We start from the raw sequence: 16,195 nt of genomic DNA, 5'->3' as shown, positions 1-16,195 counted from the left end.
CCTCCTCAAAGACCGGGATTGTGTCCTGTCAACTTATGTATCATTCAGTGTCTTATATACAGTAGGTGTTTAATAAATATCTGCAGATTTGCTTTCAGTTGCCTATGATGAAGTTACTTAAATATGTAATCCTGGAGTAAAATGCTAATTACCTTGCAAAGTTGTAAGAAGACATATTATAAACTTTATTTATAAATATGTATTGTTCAGGCACAGTGGCTCATGCCTGTAATCCTGGCAATTTGGGCGGCTAATGCAGGAGGATTGCTTGAAGCCAGGAGTTTGAGAACAGCCTGAGAAACATAGTGAGACCCTGTTTCTACAAAAAATTAGTGAAATAAAAAAAGGTAGCCAGGTGCAGTGGTGTGCACCTGTAGTCCCAGCTCCCTGGGAGGCTGAGGTGAGAGGATTGCTTGGGCCCAGGAGGTTGAGGCTGCAGTGAGTTACAATTGTGCCACTCCAGCCTGGGTGACAGAGAGAGACTCTGTCTGGAAAGAAAAACAACAACAATTACTACTATATATAGAAAAGATTTCTGATGCTTGATCACAAACGTTATTTTTGTGGTAGAATACAAATGATTTTTGTGGTAACATATAAATACAATTTGCCATTTAACCATTTTCAACGTGCAGTTCAGCGGCATTAATCACGTTCTCCGTGTTGCACAGTCACGGCCATGGTCTGGTTCCAGCACCTTTTCATCCCCTCACACCGAAACTCTGTGCCAGCTCCCTGTCCTGCGCTAACTCCCCGTTCCTTGCTTTGCCTAGCCCCAACTGTGTTGTCATTTGAAGCACTTAAAACAATCCCGGCCTGAAGGAGCTGTTCAGATGCAAGTATTATGATGGGATCTTCCTCACGCCACAGCTCAGGGTGCATTCATTTTATAATTATGTATGTCAATAGCATAGAAGTGGGAGCAATCAAAATCAAAAGCAAAAATAGAACTGTGTTTTTGGATGACACTTCCTCATCCTCAGAATATTTTAAACATGTTAATTATACAATCACTACAATTCTGACAATATTGGGCACTGTAATAACATTTTTCATCCTTAAAGATGGAATGTTATTAACATTGGAACACTGGAATTTTCTTCAGTTCTTTTTTTTTTTTCCGAGACGGAGTCTTGCTCTGTCGCCCAGGCTGGAGTGCAGTGGTGCTATCTCGGCTCACTGCAAGCTCCGCCTCCTGGGTTCACGCCATTCTCCTGCCTCAGCCTCCCGAGTAGCTGGGACTACAGGCACCTGCCACCACACCTGGCCAATTTTTTGTGTTTTTAGTAGAGACGGGGTTTCACCGTGATAGCCAGGTTGGTCTCAATCTCCTGACCTCACGATCCACCCACCTTAGCCTCCCAAAGTGCTGGGATTACAGGCGTGAGCCACCGCACCTGGCCTTCTCCAGTTCTTAGTGCTTGATTTGTTTGGACTCATTGGTTTTAAAACATCTTATGTGCAAGCAGCACTTTTTAATTTACGCTACCTGCAAAGTTTGTAAAGCAATGCGTAATGGTTTTGAAAAGGTTCAATCCCTTTCCAAAGCAAGATGGAAAGTATGAATGGCAATGCCAAAAAATGTATCCACAGGCCACGTGCTCAGGGCTCTCTCCAAGGATGACACGAGCTTCCTATCCTTGGAAGTATCTCCGTGCGGTCTGTAGCCAGCTCTGGAGGGATGCTTTAGAGAAGGGTTATGCATAGGAGTGGTCGGGTATTGTGTGACTCAGGTTTTTCTCTGATTCTCAATTATCGACCTTTCAAATAGTATTTAGGTGTTTCATACTTTTGAAAAAGCTGTAAAAAAATTTCATGGGTAATTTTGTGTATTCAATAAAGAGAGAGAGGGACAGGAAGAGGGAGTGGGAGATGGACTCTGATTTGGGGTTATGATTTTCTCTTCCTCCAAGAGCATCCTGTGCATGTTCTGGCCTCTCCGGAGCTGTGCCTGATGCCTGCTGCACCTCTGCCTTTCCAGCTCTCACCCACTTCCAGGGCTCACTGCAGAGCCAGCCTCGTCCTTACGGCTCTCTGGATCCTTCTTCCCCAGGGAGCATCTCTTCCTCCACTAACCTCCACTAGTATTTTGTTTGTCCTTCCTACGCCGTCCAAAGCACAGTTTGGCTTTAATTAGAGCTGTTTGTGTACGTCTACTGTCTCTTCTGAGTGACTTACATTTCCTGAAGGAAGAGTCTCAACTTAATTCATTTTGGTGTCATCGTTAGTGCCTTTCATATCACCTTGCACACAGGAGTAACTGATCTTGAGCTTGATAGAGACTCTGGAAGATATTAGGTGACCAGTGTGTGGCAGTGGAGGTAGCGTGGGGCATCGCAAGGCCTCTGGCCTGAGGCCAGAGTGTGGCCAAGCAGGAGCTGAGCGTGGCCCCAGTAGAGGGGACTAAAGATGAAGGTGGATATTCAGTGAGTCTCAAAAGGCTATATCAGAAGAAGTAATTATCTCCAAAGCCTTAGTGTTTATCTACATGAAAATCAAACTTTTCTCTTTGGAAAATTTCATAAAGTTAAAAGCTAAACAAAATAAGGAAGAAAATATTTGCAATACAAATCAAATTTTCTTGATTTACACAAGTCTCATAAATCATTAACACAAAGCCCAATAAAAAGAAAGGCAAATAAGACAAACAGGAAATTCACAAAGAAGAATACAAATTTCCAAAAGACATAAGGAAATATGTCCATATCATTCCTAATTAAAGAAATGCAAATAATAAAAATGAGGTTTTTTTGTTGTTAAATCAGATTGACAATGTCCAGTGCTTAATAAATCCAGATTAGGGATTTGTTTTACAACATTCCTCTTGCAGATAATTGAATGCTATATTTTTATGTTAATATGGATGCAGAAAAGTAGCAATACTTCTTATTAGGGTCATGTATAAATCAATGCAGCCCTTTGGAAAAGAGTTTTTGCTCTTTCTATTAAAATTAAATCTGCACTTTTTTTAAACCATTATCATAGCTAGGAATATCTTCTGCACCTTTTTAAACCATTATTATGATAGCCAGGAATATTTTACAAATATATTAATTAACAACTATTAATATTTGTTATATTAAGATTCAATAAAGAGAGAGAGGGACAGGAAGAGAGAGAGGGAGATTGACTCTGATTTTGGGGTGATGATTTTCTCTTCCTCCAAGAGCATCCTATGCATGTTATATTAATATAACAAATATTAATATATTACAATATATTAATGACTATTAATAGAAACAAATGCAATGTTCATCCACAGGGTTGGTTGATTAACTTATGTTTTACCAATAGAATGGAATACAATACAGCTGTGAAAATAATTAGATAGACTCATATAACAGAAGGATGGGAGCTCCAAGATGTTATATTAAGTGAAAAAAAATCAAAGTGCAACAGAGAATACAGGTATGACATGCGCCTTTTGCATAAGAATGATCAAAAAGATGTACATAAAAACAAAGAATTTAGAATGGGAAACTAAATGGAAGGAAGTAGGAGGAACAGAGCAGTGAGTCGGTAGTGAGGATGAGGCTTGAGGCTTTACACCAAGCTCCTGAATGATGTTTATGAGAAAGAATTTGACCTCCCTGAGAAGCTGAGTAGAGGTGGGGGAGATTAAGGATTTATTTTACAACATCCTTCTTGCGATAGTTGATTCCTATATTTATTTTTTCATACTAGGATAAAGAAGATGCAAGGCTTTGTGAAGACGTTGAAAGAAAGGTTTGTATCAACAACAAATGCTGTAGTTTTGCGTTTTCTATTCTGAAGACAGACCTAACAAGAGAATCCACGGATCCCCAAATCTTCTCAGGTGCTTTTTAGGAATGTAACTTTTATGCCTCTGTCATACACCGTAGCTCTGTTTTCCAGAGTTAGAAAACAAACCTGGAGGAAAAGAAGCATAATCACGGCCTTTCACATGGGTGGATGGATCCTCAGGAAAGGCAAATAAGAACCAGGAGTAAAAAGCTCCCTAGGGCAGCGTGTGGCTGGCGTCTGAAGGTGCAGCTTTTATGATTGCCTGGAAAACCTGGAAAACACGTTTGAATTATCTGGCAGCTACACCTGTAGTCACTCACTTAGGTTTTCCAGGCAGTCATAAAAGCTGCACCTTCAGACGCCAGCCATGAAGCTAAGGATGGATGTGCTTGCCTGGCGAGAGCAAGGGAGTGGGGGGCTCACAGCCCTTGGGAAAGCGGATGTGTAGCTGGGCCGGGAACCCCACCTGGCAGCGGAAGGTGCTTCCCCCTAGAAGCGCTGCTCTCCCTGCTGTCAGCAATAGCTCTGTCCTCAGCAGGACTGAGTTCTCATCCTGAGTTGGTAGATGACTAAGTGATGACAGTGATTTTTGTCTGAATGTGTCAAGTTTCATTTATTTAGTCTTTAGTTTTCCTAGACACCTCAGCACTCCGCAAAGGACGTGAGCCCTGAGTGATGACACTTGGGGAGGTTAACCTAACTGAAGCCAGTGTCTGCACACCTTGAGGACTTGAATCAGCTCTGCCTGGCCTTGGCTGCTCCAGTACCTGCCGGATGTGTGGCTTCGGGAACACTCCTTAAAACCTGATTGCCTCAGTTTCCTCCTCTATTCAAAGTTTGTCTGTCCAATTGTTTATAACAAAATCAACCTCCAGGAGAGAATATGTGTAAAGTCTGCTTAGCGTTACTACTTTTATTCTTATTGTTAAAAATAGCTGACTTGCACAAATATTCCTGACCATATTATGGGGGAGGGGAACACGTGTGAGCTGCGTATTGCATATGCACAGAGCCTCTGGTGTGGATGTGTCCCACCGAGCACTGAGCCTCCCATGCAGATGTGTCCCGCCTGTGCACAGGGCCTCTCGTGTGGGTGTGTCCCGCCTGTGCACGGAGCCTCTCGTGTGGGTGTGTCCCGCCTGTGCATGGAGCCTCTGGTGTGGGTGTCCCGCCTGTGCATGGAGCCTCTCGTGTGGGTGTGTCCCGCCTGTGCAGGGAACCTCTTATGTGGATGTTTCCCACCCCCGCCCTCCACGTGCAGTGAACCTCTCCTGCAGATGTGTCCTGCCTGTGCACGGAGCCTCTGGTGTGCGTGTGTCCGGCCTGTGCACGGAGCCTCTGGTGCGGGTGTGTCCTGCCTGTGCACAGGGCCTCTCGTGTGGGTGTGTCCTGCCTGTGCACGGAGCCTCTCGTGTGGGTGTGTCCCGCCTGTGCACAGAGCCTCTGGTGCGGGTGTGTCCCGCCTGTGCACGGAGCCTCTCGTGTGGATGTGCAGGCAGCCTTGTGGCTGGAGGAGCGCTAAATTCCTGTTTTAGCTTTTCCACTAACTTGCTAGGTGTCCTTTGTTAAGTAACTCGATTGAATCAATCAACAAGCATTTTACATGTTTATAGGTTTACTTACTTTTCAAGAATCAATGAGGCAATGGATTGGAAAGTTCCTGAAAAGTATAACATATCTATGTTTAAAATGGTGTTTATATTATTTGTTCTTGAGTTAGATAATGAAAGTTTTTGTTCCTCAGCTTGAAATTAGACACTTGGTTTTCCCCACTCTTAACTCCCTTGTTGAAATCAGTGTAATCCATTTGTTATGTGGCATTCCATCCTCTGGAACTCTCTGCAGCCAACCTAAGTGCACGTGACTGGGAAAACTAATGTGTATTCATAGTGATGTCCCTGAAGGAAAATAATATCTGGTTTGAATGTCAAGTAATTCTTTGGAGCATTTATCACTTGTTTGGCACACAGGTTACTCTTTTAAAGGGAATATTTTACCAAACATAATGGAATGAAAAGAATGCAAATTGGGCCGCATGCAAACTGTGCGCAAATAGTTTCATTTCTCTGACCCTCGGTTTCCTTATCTGTGAAAATGAGATAATTTCCAACTTGTGAAATGAGTGTAAAGATTAGAAGTATTTAAAAGTGACTTTTCCTTACTCAGTGGTCGGGGATAAACGCTGTCTACTGTTGTTACTGTTATTCTCTAATATAATCATGACTCCAATGGAGGTCTAAAGTCTTTGAAAGAAGGAATGAGATTTTACTCACATTTGCCCTTTTCTCAGCATCGGGCATGCACAATGCCTTACTTACAGTCAACATTAACTGTATTTTTAAATGAAATTTTCTCCTTTGATACCTCACACTAGTTTTAAAATTAAGAATACTTTGTTAAACTATAAACAATTTATGTTGGTTGTAGACTTATTAGAAAATGCAGATAAGAAAAAAATGAGAAAGTGAAAACCCTGAATTCCTCTGCTCAGAGTCTGTTCTCACTTTTGTGCATGTTCTTCAGGACTGTTTTCCATTTTAAATTTACTTTTTGTGTAGAGTATTAAGAAGGTTGAAACTTGTCAAATAATAGAAAATTCTATCTTAAGAAATACTATGAATCAGTATTGAGGATATTTTCAACATCTTAGGTTTTTTTCTCAGTATACTTCAGAATATTGGTTTTATTTATTTGAAATAGATTTAAACGTTTTTGAGCAGAGCTGCCATTCACTTTAAAAACAGCAACAACAAAACAACAGGCATCATGTACTTACAAGGAATTTTTCCAGATCTATGTTGCAAGTGTTGCTTCCTGGATGTCATCTGCTCTGAATATTTGATCTCAAATCAGAATTTAAAAAGCAAGTTTTATTTTTTCTTCTGAACAAATATTCAATTTGATTTCTCACTGGCTATTTTTTTTAACGATAGTGACAAATAGATTTAAGAGAAGAAAAGTAAACAGATTGAATAATTATCCACTAACAGATTTTAAAACGTAAACTACAATCTTAAATCATGAATCTAAATGTTGAACTATCCTACTTCCATCCTGTATTGGACAGATAGTAACTTTCTGAAATATAACACCCACAAAGAGCATTCAGAATACACCGGGTGTGTAGTTTGCTGTTTTCATTTTGTGTTTTTGCACCATAGATTATAATATGAACATATCGGTCACTTCCGACAGCCAAGCAGCACGACAGGATGCCATAGTGACAAGTTCCAGGTGCAACGTGTATAAGAAGATATTGTGACATTTTTTCCCCCAAAGGCTTCAGAAATCAAGTATAATTTTGATCAACAATAAATGTGCTATTAGTTAAAAAAAAAAAGTACCTAACATAAGATTTTTAGTATTTGTAGTCATCGATTTGTGACATGGTCTATCTGGGTGCACTTTGTAAGTTTCAGGACAATGTTATGCATGATCGTATCAAAGCAAAGTCCTTTCAAATGCATGTTGGAGGCAACATTCACAGCCTGTTAACATCCTTTGTTAAACGTTTTTCTTCCTTTCTTCCGTTTCCCTTTCTTCCTTCCTTCCCTCCCTTCCTTCCCTCCCTTCCTCCCTTCCTCCCTCCCTCCCTTCCTCCCTTCCTCCCTCCCTTCCTCCCTTCCTCCCTTCCTCCCTCCCTTCCTCCCTTCCTTCCCTCCCTTCCTCCCTTCCTCCCTCCCTTCCTCCCTTCCTCCCTCCCTTCCTCCCTTCCTCCCTTCCTTCCCTCCCTTCCTCCCTTCCTCCCTTCCTTCCTCCCTTCCTCCCTTCCTCCCTTCCTTCCTCCCTTCCTCCCTTCCTCCCTTCCTCCCTCCCTTCCTCCCTTCCTTCCCTCCCTTCCTCCCTTCCTCCCTCCCTTCCTCCCTTCCTCCCTCCCTTCCTCCCTTCCTCCCTTCCTCCCTCCCTCCCTCCCTCCCTTCCTCCCTTCCTTCCTCCCTTCCTTCCTCCCTTCCTCCCTTCCTTCCCTCCCTTCCTCCCTTCCTCCCTCCCTTCCTCCCTTCCTTCCCTCCCTTCCTCCCTTCCTCCCTCCCTTCCTCCCTTCCTTCCCTCCCTTCCTCCCTTCCTCCCTTCCTTCCTCCCTTCCTCCCTTCCTCCCTTCCTCCCTTCCTCCCTCCCTTCCTCCCTTCCTTCCCTCCCTTCCTCCCTTCCTTCCTCCCTTCCTCCCTTCCTCCCTTCCTCCCTCCCTTCCTCCCTTCCTTCCCTCCCTTCCTCCCTTCCTCCCTCCCTTCCTCCCTTCCTTCCCTCCCTTCCTCCCTTCCTCCCTCCCTTCCTCCCTTCCTCCCTCCCTCCCTCCCTTCCTTCCCTCCCTTCCTCCCTTCCTCCCTCCCTTCCTCCCTTCCTTCCTCCCTTCCTCCCTTCCTCCCTTCCTTCCTCCCTCCCTTCCTCCCTTCCTTCCTCCCTTCCTCCCTTCCTTCCTCCCTCCCTTCCTCCCTTCCTCCCTTCCTCCCTTCCTCCCTTCCTCCCTCCCTTCCTCCCTTCCTTCCTCCCTTCCTCCCTTCCTCCCTTCCTGCCTTCCCTCCCTCCCCCAAACCCTCCCTCTCTCCCCCCAACACTCCCTCTCTCTCTCTCTCTTTTTCTGAGACAGGGTCTCCCTCTGTCACCTGCAAGCTCCGCCTCCCACGTTCAAAAGATCTCATGCTTCAGCTAACTGAGTAGCTGGGATTACAGGCATGGCACGCGTGCCACCATACCCAGCTAATTTTTTTTTTTTTTGTATTTTTAGTAGAGAAGGGTTTCACCATGTTGTCCAGGCTGATCTTGAACTCCTGACCTCAAGTGATCCACCCACCTCAGCCTCCCAAAGTGCTGGGATTACAGACGTGAGCCACTCTGCCTGGCCAAATGTTTTCAATGTGATAGAAAAATAGTGGGTTTTGTCTGCCTTTGAAACATTTATATTTTAGCCCATTGGAGAAACAAGAGTGAAAAACTGCCAAGCACCACACAAAACTCCACGTGGAATCCAGAGGCCTTTTTCCTGCCCTATTTCCAGACTTCCTTTGAACTGAGGACTGGCTCCTGTGCTTCTCTTGAAGAAATGCCTTACAGTAAATAGTACCAATTGTCATCATTGCTCAACTTTATACTGTATTTATTTATATTTATGACTTGATCTTTCACTCTTTTTCTAATGCCATGCCTCTAATTGTTCTGTGAGTCACCTGTCTCAAGAAACAATTACTCATTCTGGTCATCTGTTAATGCTCTCATCCTTCAGGAAGCATGCTATTATAATCATGTCATTTTCAAATACTTTGCCTTTTTCCAATTATCCCCCAAGTTATTTTGTGTTTGCATTCAACTTTTCAACAACTCTCCATTGGATGGTTAATTTTTTCCTACTAAATGCTCCCTTTATGTGTGGAGCACATCTGCTTATATGTCTCCTTCTTTCCTGTCCGGGGGTACTGATTGCTCAGAATTTCTTAACTAACTAAGCCTGGGCATTCTAGGGTTAAAGAAAGAGAGATTTGATCCTCTTGTGGCTTTTAGGCTTTGGTGTTTCATGTTTTTGAAAACTAGGAAATGTTTGACTTTGGGTGGAATCATAATGACAAGAACATAAGAAAATAGAACATAGTGGGTAACTTCATAACAGTGGTTATAGAACAGGAATTATCTATGATTGATTAATGTTGTGTGCTGTTGCATGCTTATTTTCTTACAACAAAAAAAGAGTCATGTCTATTTTGCTTTTTAGTCTTCTTGTCTTTATGACTGTACCTCAAATCATAGTGTGCTTACAAATTCATTGAGGATTGAAATCCACCAGACTGACGAAGGGTCTTGAAGGAGATAGGTCTTCCCAAGGAGGCTCTCGTGCTTCAGGTGCTCTACAGAAGCTGAGAAACTGTGCGCCTTCTGCCAGTGTTTACCCAGAATGCCCCAGATGAGAGCAGGTGAAAAAAGTGAGTAGTTGATGTGCTACTAGCTATTAGACAAGTGATAAAACAGTGCAGCCTCTTTAAATGATCAAAGTGGTGGTTTATATCAATTGACATAAATAATATTTAAGTGATTTGACATGCTTAAGACATGCTAAGCTCAGAACGTCAGCCATTTTCCATCGCCTGCAGCTACTGATGAAAACACCATTTCAGCATCTTACTGAAGTGAAATGCATCCACAGATCCATAACAATCATTTCCTCTCCTTGTGTGCTTTCTCAGTCAATCAGTGGAGGGTTTTCATTTAATTAACATTGCCAGAAATGCCAATAAAACCAGGATCCAGCATTATCTCTGACTCAGGATTTTTGCAACAAAATGACAATGGCATTGATTCATTAATTGATTTTTAAAATTAATCGCCTGCCCAGTATCTTTACTGTTTTTTCTCTTTATTATGTTGATACTACTCCATCACCACAGCTAAGTCTTTTATTGCTTCTCTAAGAGACAAGGTCAATAGCGATCAACATTGGAGTCTCAAAAGTGAAGTGTAAGGTCATTAGTAATGCTAAGTGGTGTCGTGGTGAAATATTAAGCAATGAAACTTTTAGAAAATTATGTGGTTCTAGGCCGGGCGCGGTGGCTCATGCCTGTAATCCTAGCACTTTGGGAGGCCAAGGAGGACAGATCACGAGGTCAGGAGATCGAGACCATCCTGGCTAACACGGCGAAACCCCGTCTCTACTAAAAATATAAAAAAATGAGCCAGGTGTGGTGGTGGGCACCTGTAGTCCCAGCTACTCGGGAGGCTGAGGCAGGAGAATGGCGTGAACCCGTGGGGCAGAGCTTGCAGGAGCCGAGATCGCACCACTGCACTCCAGCCTGGGCCACAGAGTGAGACTCTGTCTCAAAAAAAAAGAAAATTTTGTGGTTCTAGAAGTAGAAAGCTTGTATCCCTCTATACATAGGAGATTCATTTGGACTCAAATAATAGGAGAAAGATTTTCACTTAAAAACAGAAAAGATTCTCTGGGCAGTGCTCTTCATGAATAAAACACAGGGTATTGCATTGGCATTTTATAAGAGGCAGTCACGGATGAACCAATCGCCTTTTCGTGTGGTGGGCTCCACTCTTCATTAATCAAACACAAGGTATTGCATTGGCGTTTTATAAGAGACAGTCATGGATGGACCAATCGCCTTTTCGTGTGGTGGGCTCCATGGAAGCAGTTTTGTTGTATTCACGACAATTTTAGAAATCACAACTAGCGTCCTGAAGAAGGAAATGAAATGGTTCCAGTCTAGCCTGGAGAAGTAGCAAGTGAACAAAGATCAGCGGATGCAGGTCAGTTTTCACCGCCTTGCCTTCCATCTTGGAAGCTTCCCTACTTTCCTCCTGGTTGCTAGGCTGAGGACTCAAATTCTCATCCTCTTTCCCTCTCCCCAGTGGACTCGGATTTGCTTCCCAGCTCCCCCGGGGGCCTGATGACCCTCACACCTCTCCAGCACTGTGTTGTTTGCAGTGGCCTGGGTGCCATGCCAAGGCTGGGCCAGCACTCTTCCTCCCCTCCCGCTGGCAGAATGTCTTCTCCTCTAAGCCACCCTGTGGGCAGAGTGCAGGATCCAGGCAGTACTCTCATGACACACCGCCACAGGGCATTCTGTGTCCCTCTGGTATATTCAAACTTATTTTTGACCTTGACAGTGAAAAGGAAAGGAGATGAGATGAAGCTGGGTGTTCAGGGAGCACCCAATTCCTCAGTAGCCTTTGGCCATTCATTTATTAGTTCATTTTTTTAAATTCACCAGTTATCCACAATATTATCTGTTACAGAAAATTGGTTTTAAGCAGATAGACAAAATTCTTACTTTGGGACATCTGCTATGACATAGACAAAGAACAGTGATGGGATTTTGCTGTGAGCAAACTCTTAATTAAAAGAGTCAGTGTAGGTATCTCCCGTGGGGTTAGAGGACATTAAAGTAGTTCATAGAACTTGATGCCTGCCTTGTAACGCCTAAGCAGCAGGAATGGGCCCTGGAGAAAACAGAAACAGTGCCTGCTAGTTCAGCCGGATGGTCTTCTCTGAGCTGTGCATCCAGCCCCTGGTGTCTGGGGCTTCAGATTCCATTTCTGTTCTCCACGAGTGGCCCCTTGTCCTACTTCTGTTGGCCTCAGGTTGGCAGGTGTTTATTAAAATATGACCACATAATGCACAAGCCATTGTAGTCACAAAAGGAAAGTATTTTATTTGTATTTACTTGGTTTTCCCCATGAGTTACAGAGATGCTCTCTGTAACTTTTAAAATATATGAATTATTTCAAATTATAATTATATATATAGTCAATTTACGATGTTTCTGCAAGGTACCAGACAAGCTGGAGTTTAGGTTGTGGTAACATAGACCTGGTTGTAAATATAAATTTTGGACACAAAAAGTAACATTTCAAATTTTCATTTCTGGGAAGGCTTAATGAGAAATCCTTATCGGCTGCCTACACCACACTCTGTGAGGGTACTTTTAGGGGAATTTATTACTTGGTTACCCTAAATTGACAGCCATATTTTGGAGAAAAATGTGTCTTCTCCGATGAGTAATTTAAGGAAAGAAAATCAAACGTGAAGAGGAAAGGGACTTGAAAGTCCACAGGCACTTTGAATTGACAAATGAGATTGTTCAGGGGCCTTTTTTCTTCATATCTTCAGGGAACCTGGCAGCTTTTCCCCAAGACAAAGCCAATGTGAGAAGCAGCTGGGAGTTTTAACTCAGAACTGAGATTCACCGTTCAGAGTACATGGAGATTCCATCCATAAGGTCGTATAATTTCCGTTCAAGGCAAGGCATTTGTTTCTCGTTTGTTCATCTTCAGGATTTGTCTTTATTGATCTTTGAAGGAGGGGTATCCACGGCGTTGCAAAAAAGAGGTCCATAAATACAAACTCGCATTTGCTGTTTGTAAATAGAATGAAAAGAAAAAGACAGGCCTTAAAAAAAGTTGTAGTATACCCAAACGCAAATTTACACCTTGATTTACACTTAAGAATACATTTCACAAATTGGTAAATATTGTAGGCACAGATTGCATATGAACTTGACAAGCCGTCTGTATACTTGGGATGGACGAAAATGCTCCTAAACATCCTTCAGTGCCGCCTTCTGCATCTGAAGCCTGTGCAGCATTCTTGCCACATGACTTTGTCACTGCTGTCCAAATGTGTGTCACATACTCTGTGCACCTGCAGCTGACAAATGCGCCTGTGCCAGATGGCCTGGCTCCCTGTCCTGCCGTCCATCAGCAGAATGGACTGAGTCTGTGGGATCTTATAATTCTGAGCCAGAAACACCACTGGAAATTATTCCTCTCCAGTGCTTTTGTATGAATGGAGGGGAAATGGAAGTGTCTCTTTGCTAATATCAATACTGTAATTTAAAAATGTTCAGTCATTTCTCTGTTACAATAGAAATGTTTTAAATGAATTCCAAATAGCAGGCATCCAGTGTCTATCAGGCACGCCACACTCTATGCCAGGTTCAGACACAGATGCAGCAAGGTGTAGACCAGGTCACTGCGTCTAGGCTGCTGTGCTCCTCAGAGACAAGAGGCCGTGCAGAAAGGTGGTGGGTGTGGGGGCAGAGGCCAGGTCATGGGCAAGGGGGCTTGAAGCATGTTTTTAATGCAGTCTTTCTATTTTTGCTTGTGATGTATAAAAATCTCACATAAATATGTACTTGAAAAAGAGAGGAATATTTGAATAGACTTTGTTGATAATTGTGGATATTCTTTGGTACTACACCAAAACTTGACAAGTGATAGTTTCTTAAAGGTTAGTTACAATGTGGAATCAGAACCCATATCAATGAACTTTTTATTCCCTGCTACATTAAAATCTATTGTTATATTCTGCACTTTGAATGCATTTTTACCCATGCAGCATTTTACAACATGATGCATTGGTCATTTGGAAAATATTGGTTCATTGAGTTATGCAAATGTTCAATGAGTTATGCAAATGTATGACACATTTAATTATACAATACTTAAAAAATCACATGCATTAATATTTTCATCAACATCTTTAGAAAAGACTTTTAGTATTGTGACACTGTCAAACACATGTGCATGTTTTGCAAATTTGAAGTTTTTTATTATTATTTTTAAATTTATTTATTATTATTATACTTTAAGTTTTAGGGTACATGTGCACAATGTGCAGGTTAGTTACATATGTATACATGTGCCATGCTGGTGCGCTGCACCCATTAACTCGTCATCTAGCATTAGGTATATCTCCCAATGCTATCCCTCCCTGCTCCCCCCACCCCACAACAGTCCCCAGAGTATGATGTTCCCCTTCCTGTGTCCATGTGTTCTCATTGCTCAATTCCCACCTATGAGTGAGAATATGCGGTGTTTGGTTTTTTGTTCTTGCGATAGTTTACTGAGAATGATGATTTCCAATTTCATCCATGTCCCTACAAAGGACATGAACTCATCCTTTTTTATGGCTGCATAGTATTGCATGGTGTATATGTGCCACACTTTCTTAATCCAGTCTGTCACTTTGGACATTTGGGTTGGTTCCAAGTCTTTGCTATTGTGAATAATGCCGCAATAAACATACATGTGCATGTGTCTTTATAGCAGCATGATTTATAGTCCTTTGGGTATATACCCAGTAATGGGATGGCTGGGTCAAATGGTATTTCTAGTTCTAGATCCCTGAGGAATCGCCACACTGACTTCCACAATGGTTGAACTAGTTTACAGTCCCACCAACAGTGTAAAAGTGTTCCTATTTCTCCACATCCTGTCCAGCACCTGTTGTTTCCTGACTTTTTAATGATTGCCATTCTAACTGGTGTGAGATGGTATCTCATTATGGTTTTGATTTGCATTTCTCTGATGGCCAGTGATGGTGAGCATTTTTTCATGTGTTTTTTGGCTGCATAAATGTCTTCTTTTGAGAAGTGTCTGTTCATGTCCTTTGCCCACTTTTTGATGGGGTTGTTTGTTTTTTTCTTGTAAATTTGTTTTGAGTTCATTGTAGATTCTGGATATTAGCCCTTTGTCAGATGAGGAGGTTGCGAAAATTTTCTCCCATTCTGTAGGTTGCCTGTTCACTCTGATGATAGTTTCTTTTGCTGTGCAGAAGCTCTTTAGTTTAATTAGATCCCATTTGTCAATTTTGTCTTTTGTTGCCATTGCTTTTGGTGTTTTAGACATGAAGTCCTTGCCCATGCCTATGTCCTGAATGGTAATGCCTAGGTTTTCTTCTAGGGTTTTTATGGTTTTAGGTCTAACGTTTAAGTCTTTAATCCATCTTGAATTGATTTTCGTATAAGGTGTAAGGAAGGGATCCAGTTTCAGCTTTCTACATATGGCTAGCCAGTTTTCCCAGCACCATTTATTAAATAGGGAATCCTTTCCCCATTGCTTGTTTTTCTCAGGTTTGTCAAAGATCAGATAGTTGTAGATATGCGGCGTTATTTCTGAGGGCTCTATACTGTTCCATTGATCTATATCTCTGTTTTGGTACCAGTACCATGCTGTTTTGGTTACCGTAGCCTTGTAGTATAGTTTGAAGTCAGGTAGTGTGATGCCTCCAGCTTTGTTCTTTTGGCTTAGGATTGACTTGGCGATGCGGGCTCTTTTTTGGTTCCATATGAACTTTAAAGTAGTTTTTTCCAATTCTGTGAAGAAAGTCATTGGTAGCTTGATGGGGATGGCATTGAATCTGTAAATTACCTTGGGCAGTATGGCCATTTTCACGGTATTGATTCTTCCTACCCATGAGCATGGGATGTTCTTCCATTTGTTTGTATCCTCTTTTATTTCTTTGAGCAGTGGTTTATAGTTCTCCTTGAAGAGGTCCTTCACATCCCTTGTAAGTTGGATTCCTAGGTGTTTTATTCTCTTTGAAGCAATTGTGAATGGGAGTTCACTCATGATTTGGCTCTCTGTCTGTTGTTGGTGTATAAGAGTGCTTGTGATTTTTGTACATTGATTTTGTATCCTGAGACTTTGCTGAAGTTGCTTATCAGCTTAAGGAGATTTTGGGCTGAGACAATGGGGTTTTCTAGATATAAAATCATGTCATCTGCAAACAGGGACAATTTGACTTCCTCTTTTCCTAATTGAATACCCTTTATTTCCTTCTCCTGCCTGATTGCCCTGGCCAGAACTTCCAACACTATGTTGAATAGGAGTGGTGAGAGAGGGCATCCCTGTCTTGTGCCAGTTTTCAAAGGGAATGCTTCCAGTTTTTGCCCATTCAGTATGATACTGGCTGTGGGTTTGTCATAGATAGCTCTTATTATTTTGAGATACGTCCCATCAATACCTAATTTCTTGAGAGTTTTTAGCATGAAGAGTTGTTGAATTTTGTCAAAGGCCTTTTCTGCATCTATTGAGATAATCATGTGGTTTTTGTCTTTGGTTCTGTTTATATGCTGGATTACATTTATTGATTTGCATATATTGAACCAGCCTTGCATCCCAGGGATGAAGCCCACTTGATCATGGTGGATAAGCTTTT

General features: G+C 42.2%; 1 protein-coding gene across 5 annotated transcripts in view; it reads left to right on the top strand.

The window, feature by feature from the left end:
- DCDC2C (doublecortin domain containing 2C) overlaps window positions 1–16,195 on the top strand; it is a 139,375-nt gene that overhangs the window by 79,852 nt on the left and 43,328 nt on the right. For 2 of the 5 annotated variants that reach the window (XM_525678.8, XM_016946397.3), the window contains one exon: window positions 3,685–3,726. In XM_525678.8, coding sequence (XP_525678.5) covers window positions 3,685–3,726 — 42 coding nt within the window. Of the gene's footprint in view, window positions 1–3,684; window positions 3,727–4,393; window positions 4,652–6,926; window positions 7,096–16,195 lie in introns of those variants that run through there. The other 3 variants (XM_054677682.2, XM_016946384.3, XM_016946387.3) reach the window with 3 other exon arrangements.

This window comes from Pan troglodytes, chromosome 12, assembly GCF_028858775.2.
Source record: "Pan troglodytes isolate AG18354 chromosome 12, NHGRI_mPanTro3-v2.0_pri, whole genome shotgun sequence".
Taxonomy (NCBI): Eukaryota; Metazoa; Chordata; class Mammalia; order Primates; family Hominidae; genus Pan; species Pan troglodytes.
This window is presented reverse-complemented; position numbering and strand designations above follow the sequence as displayed.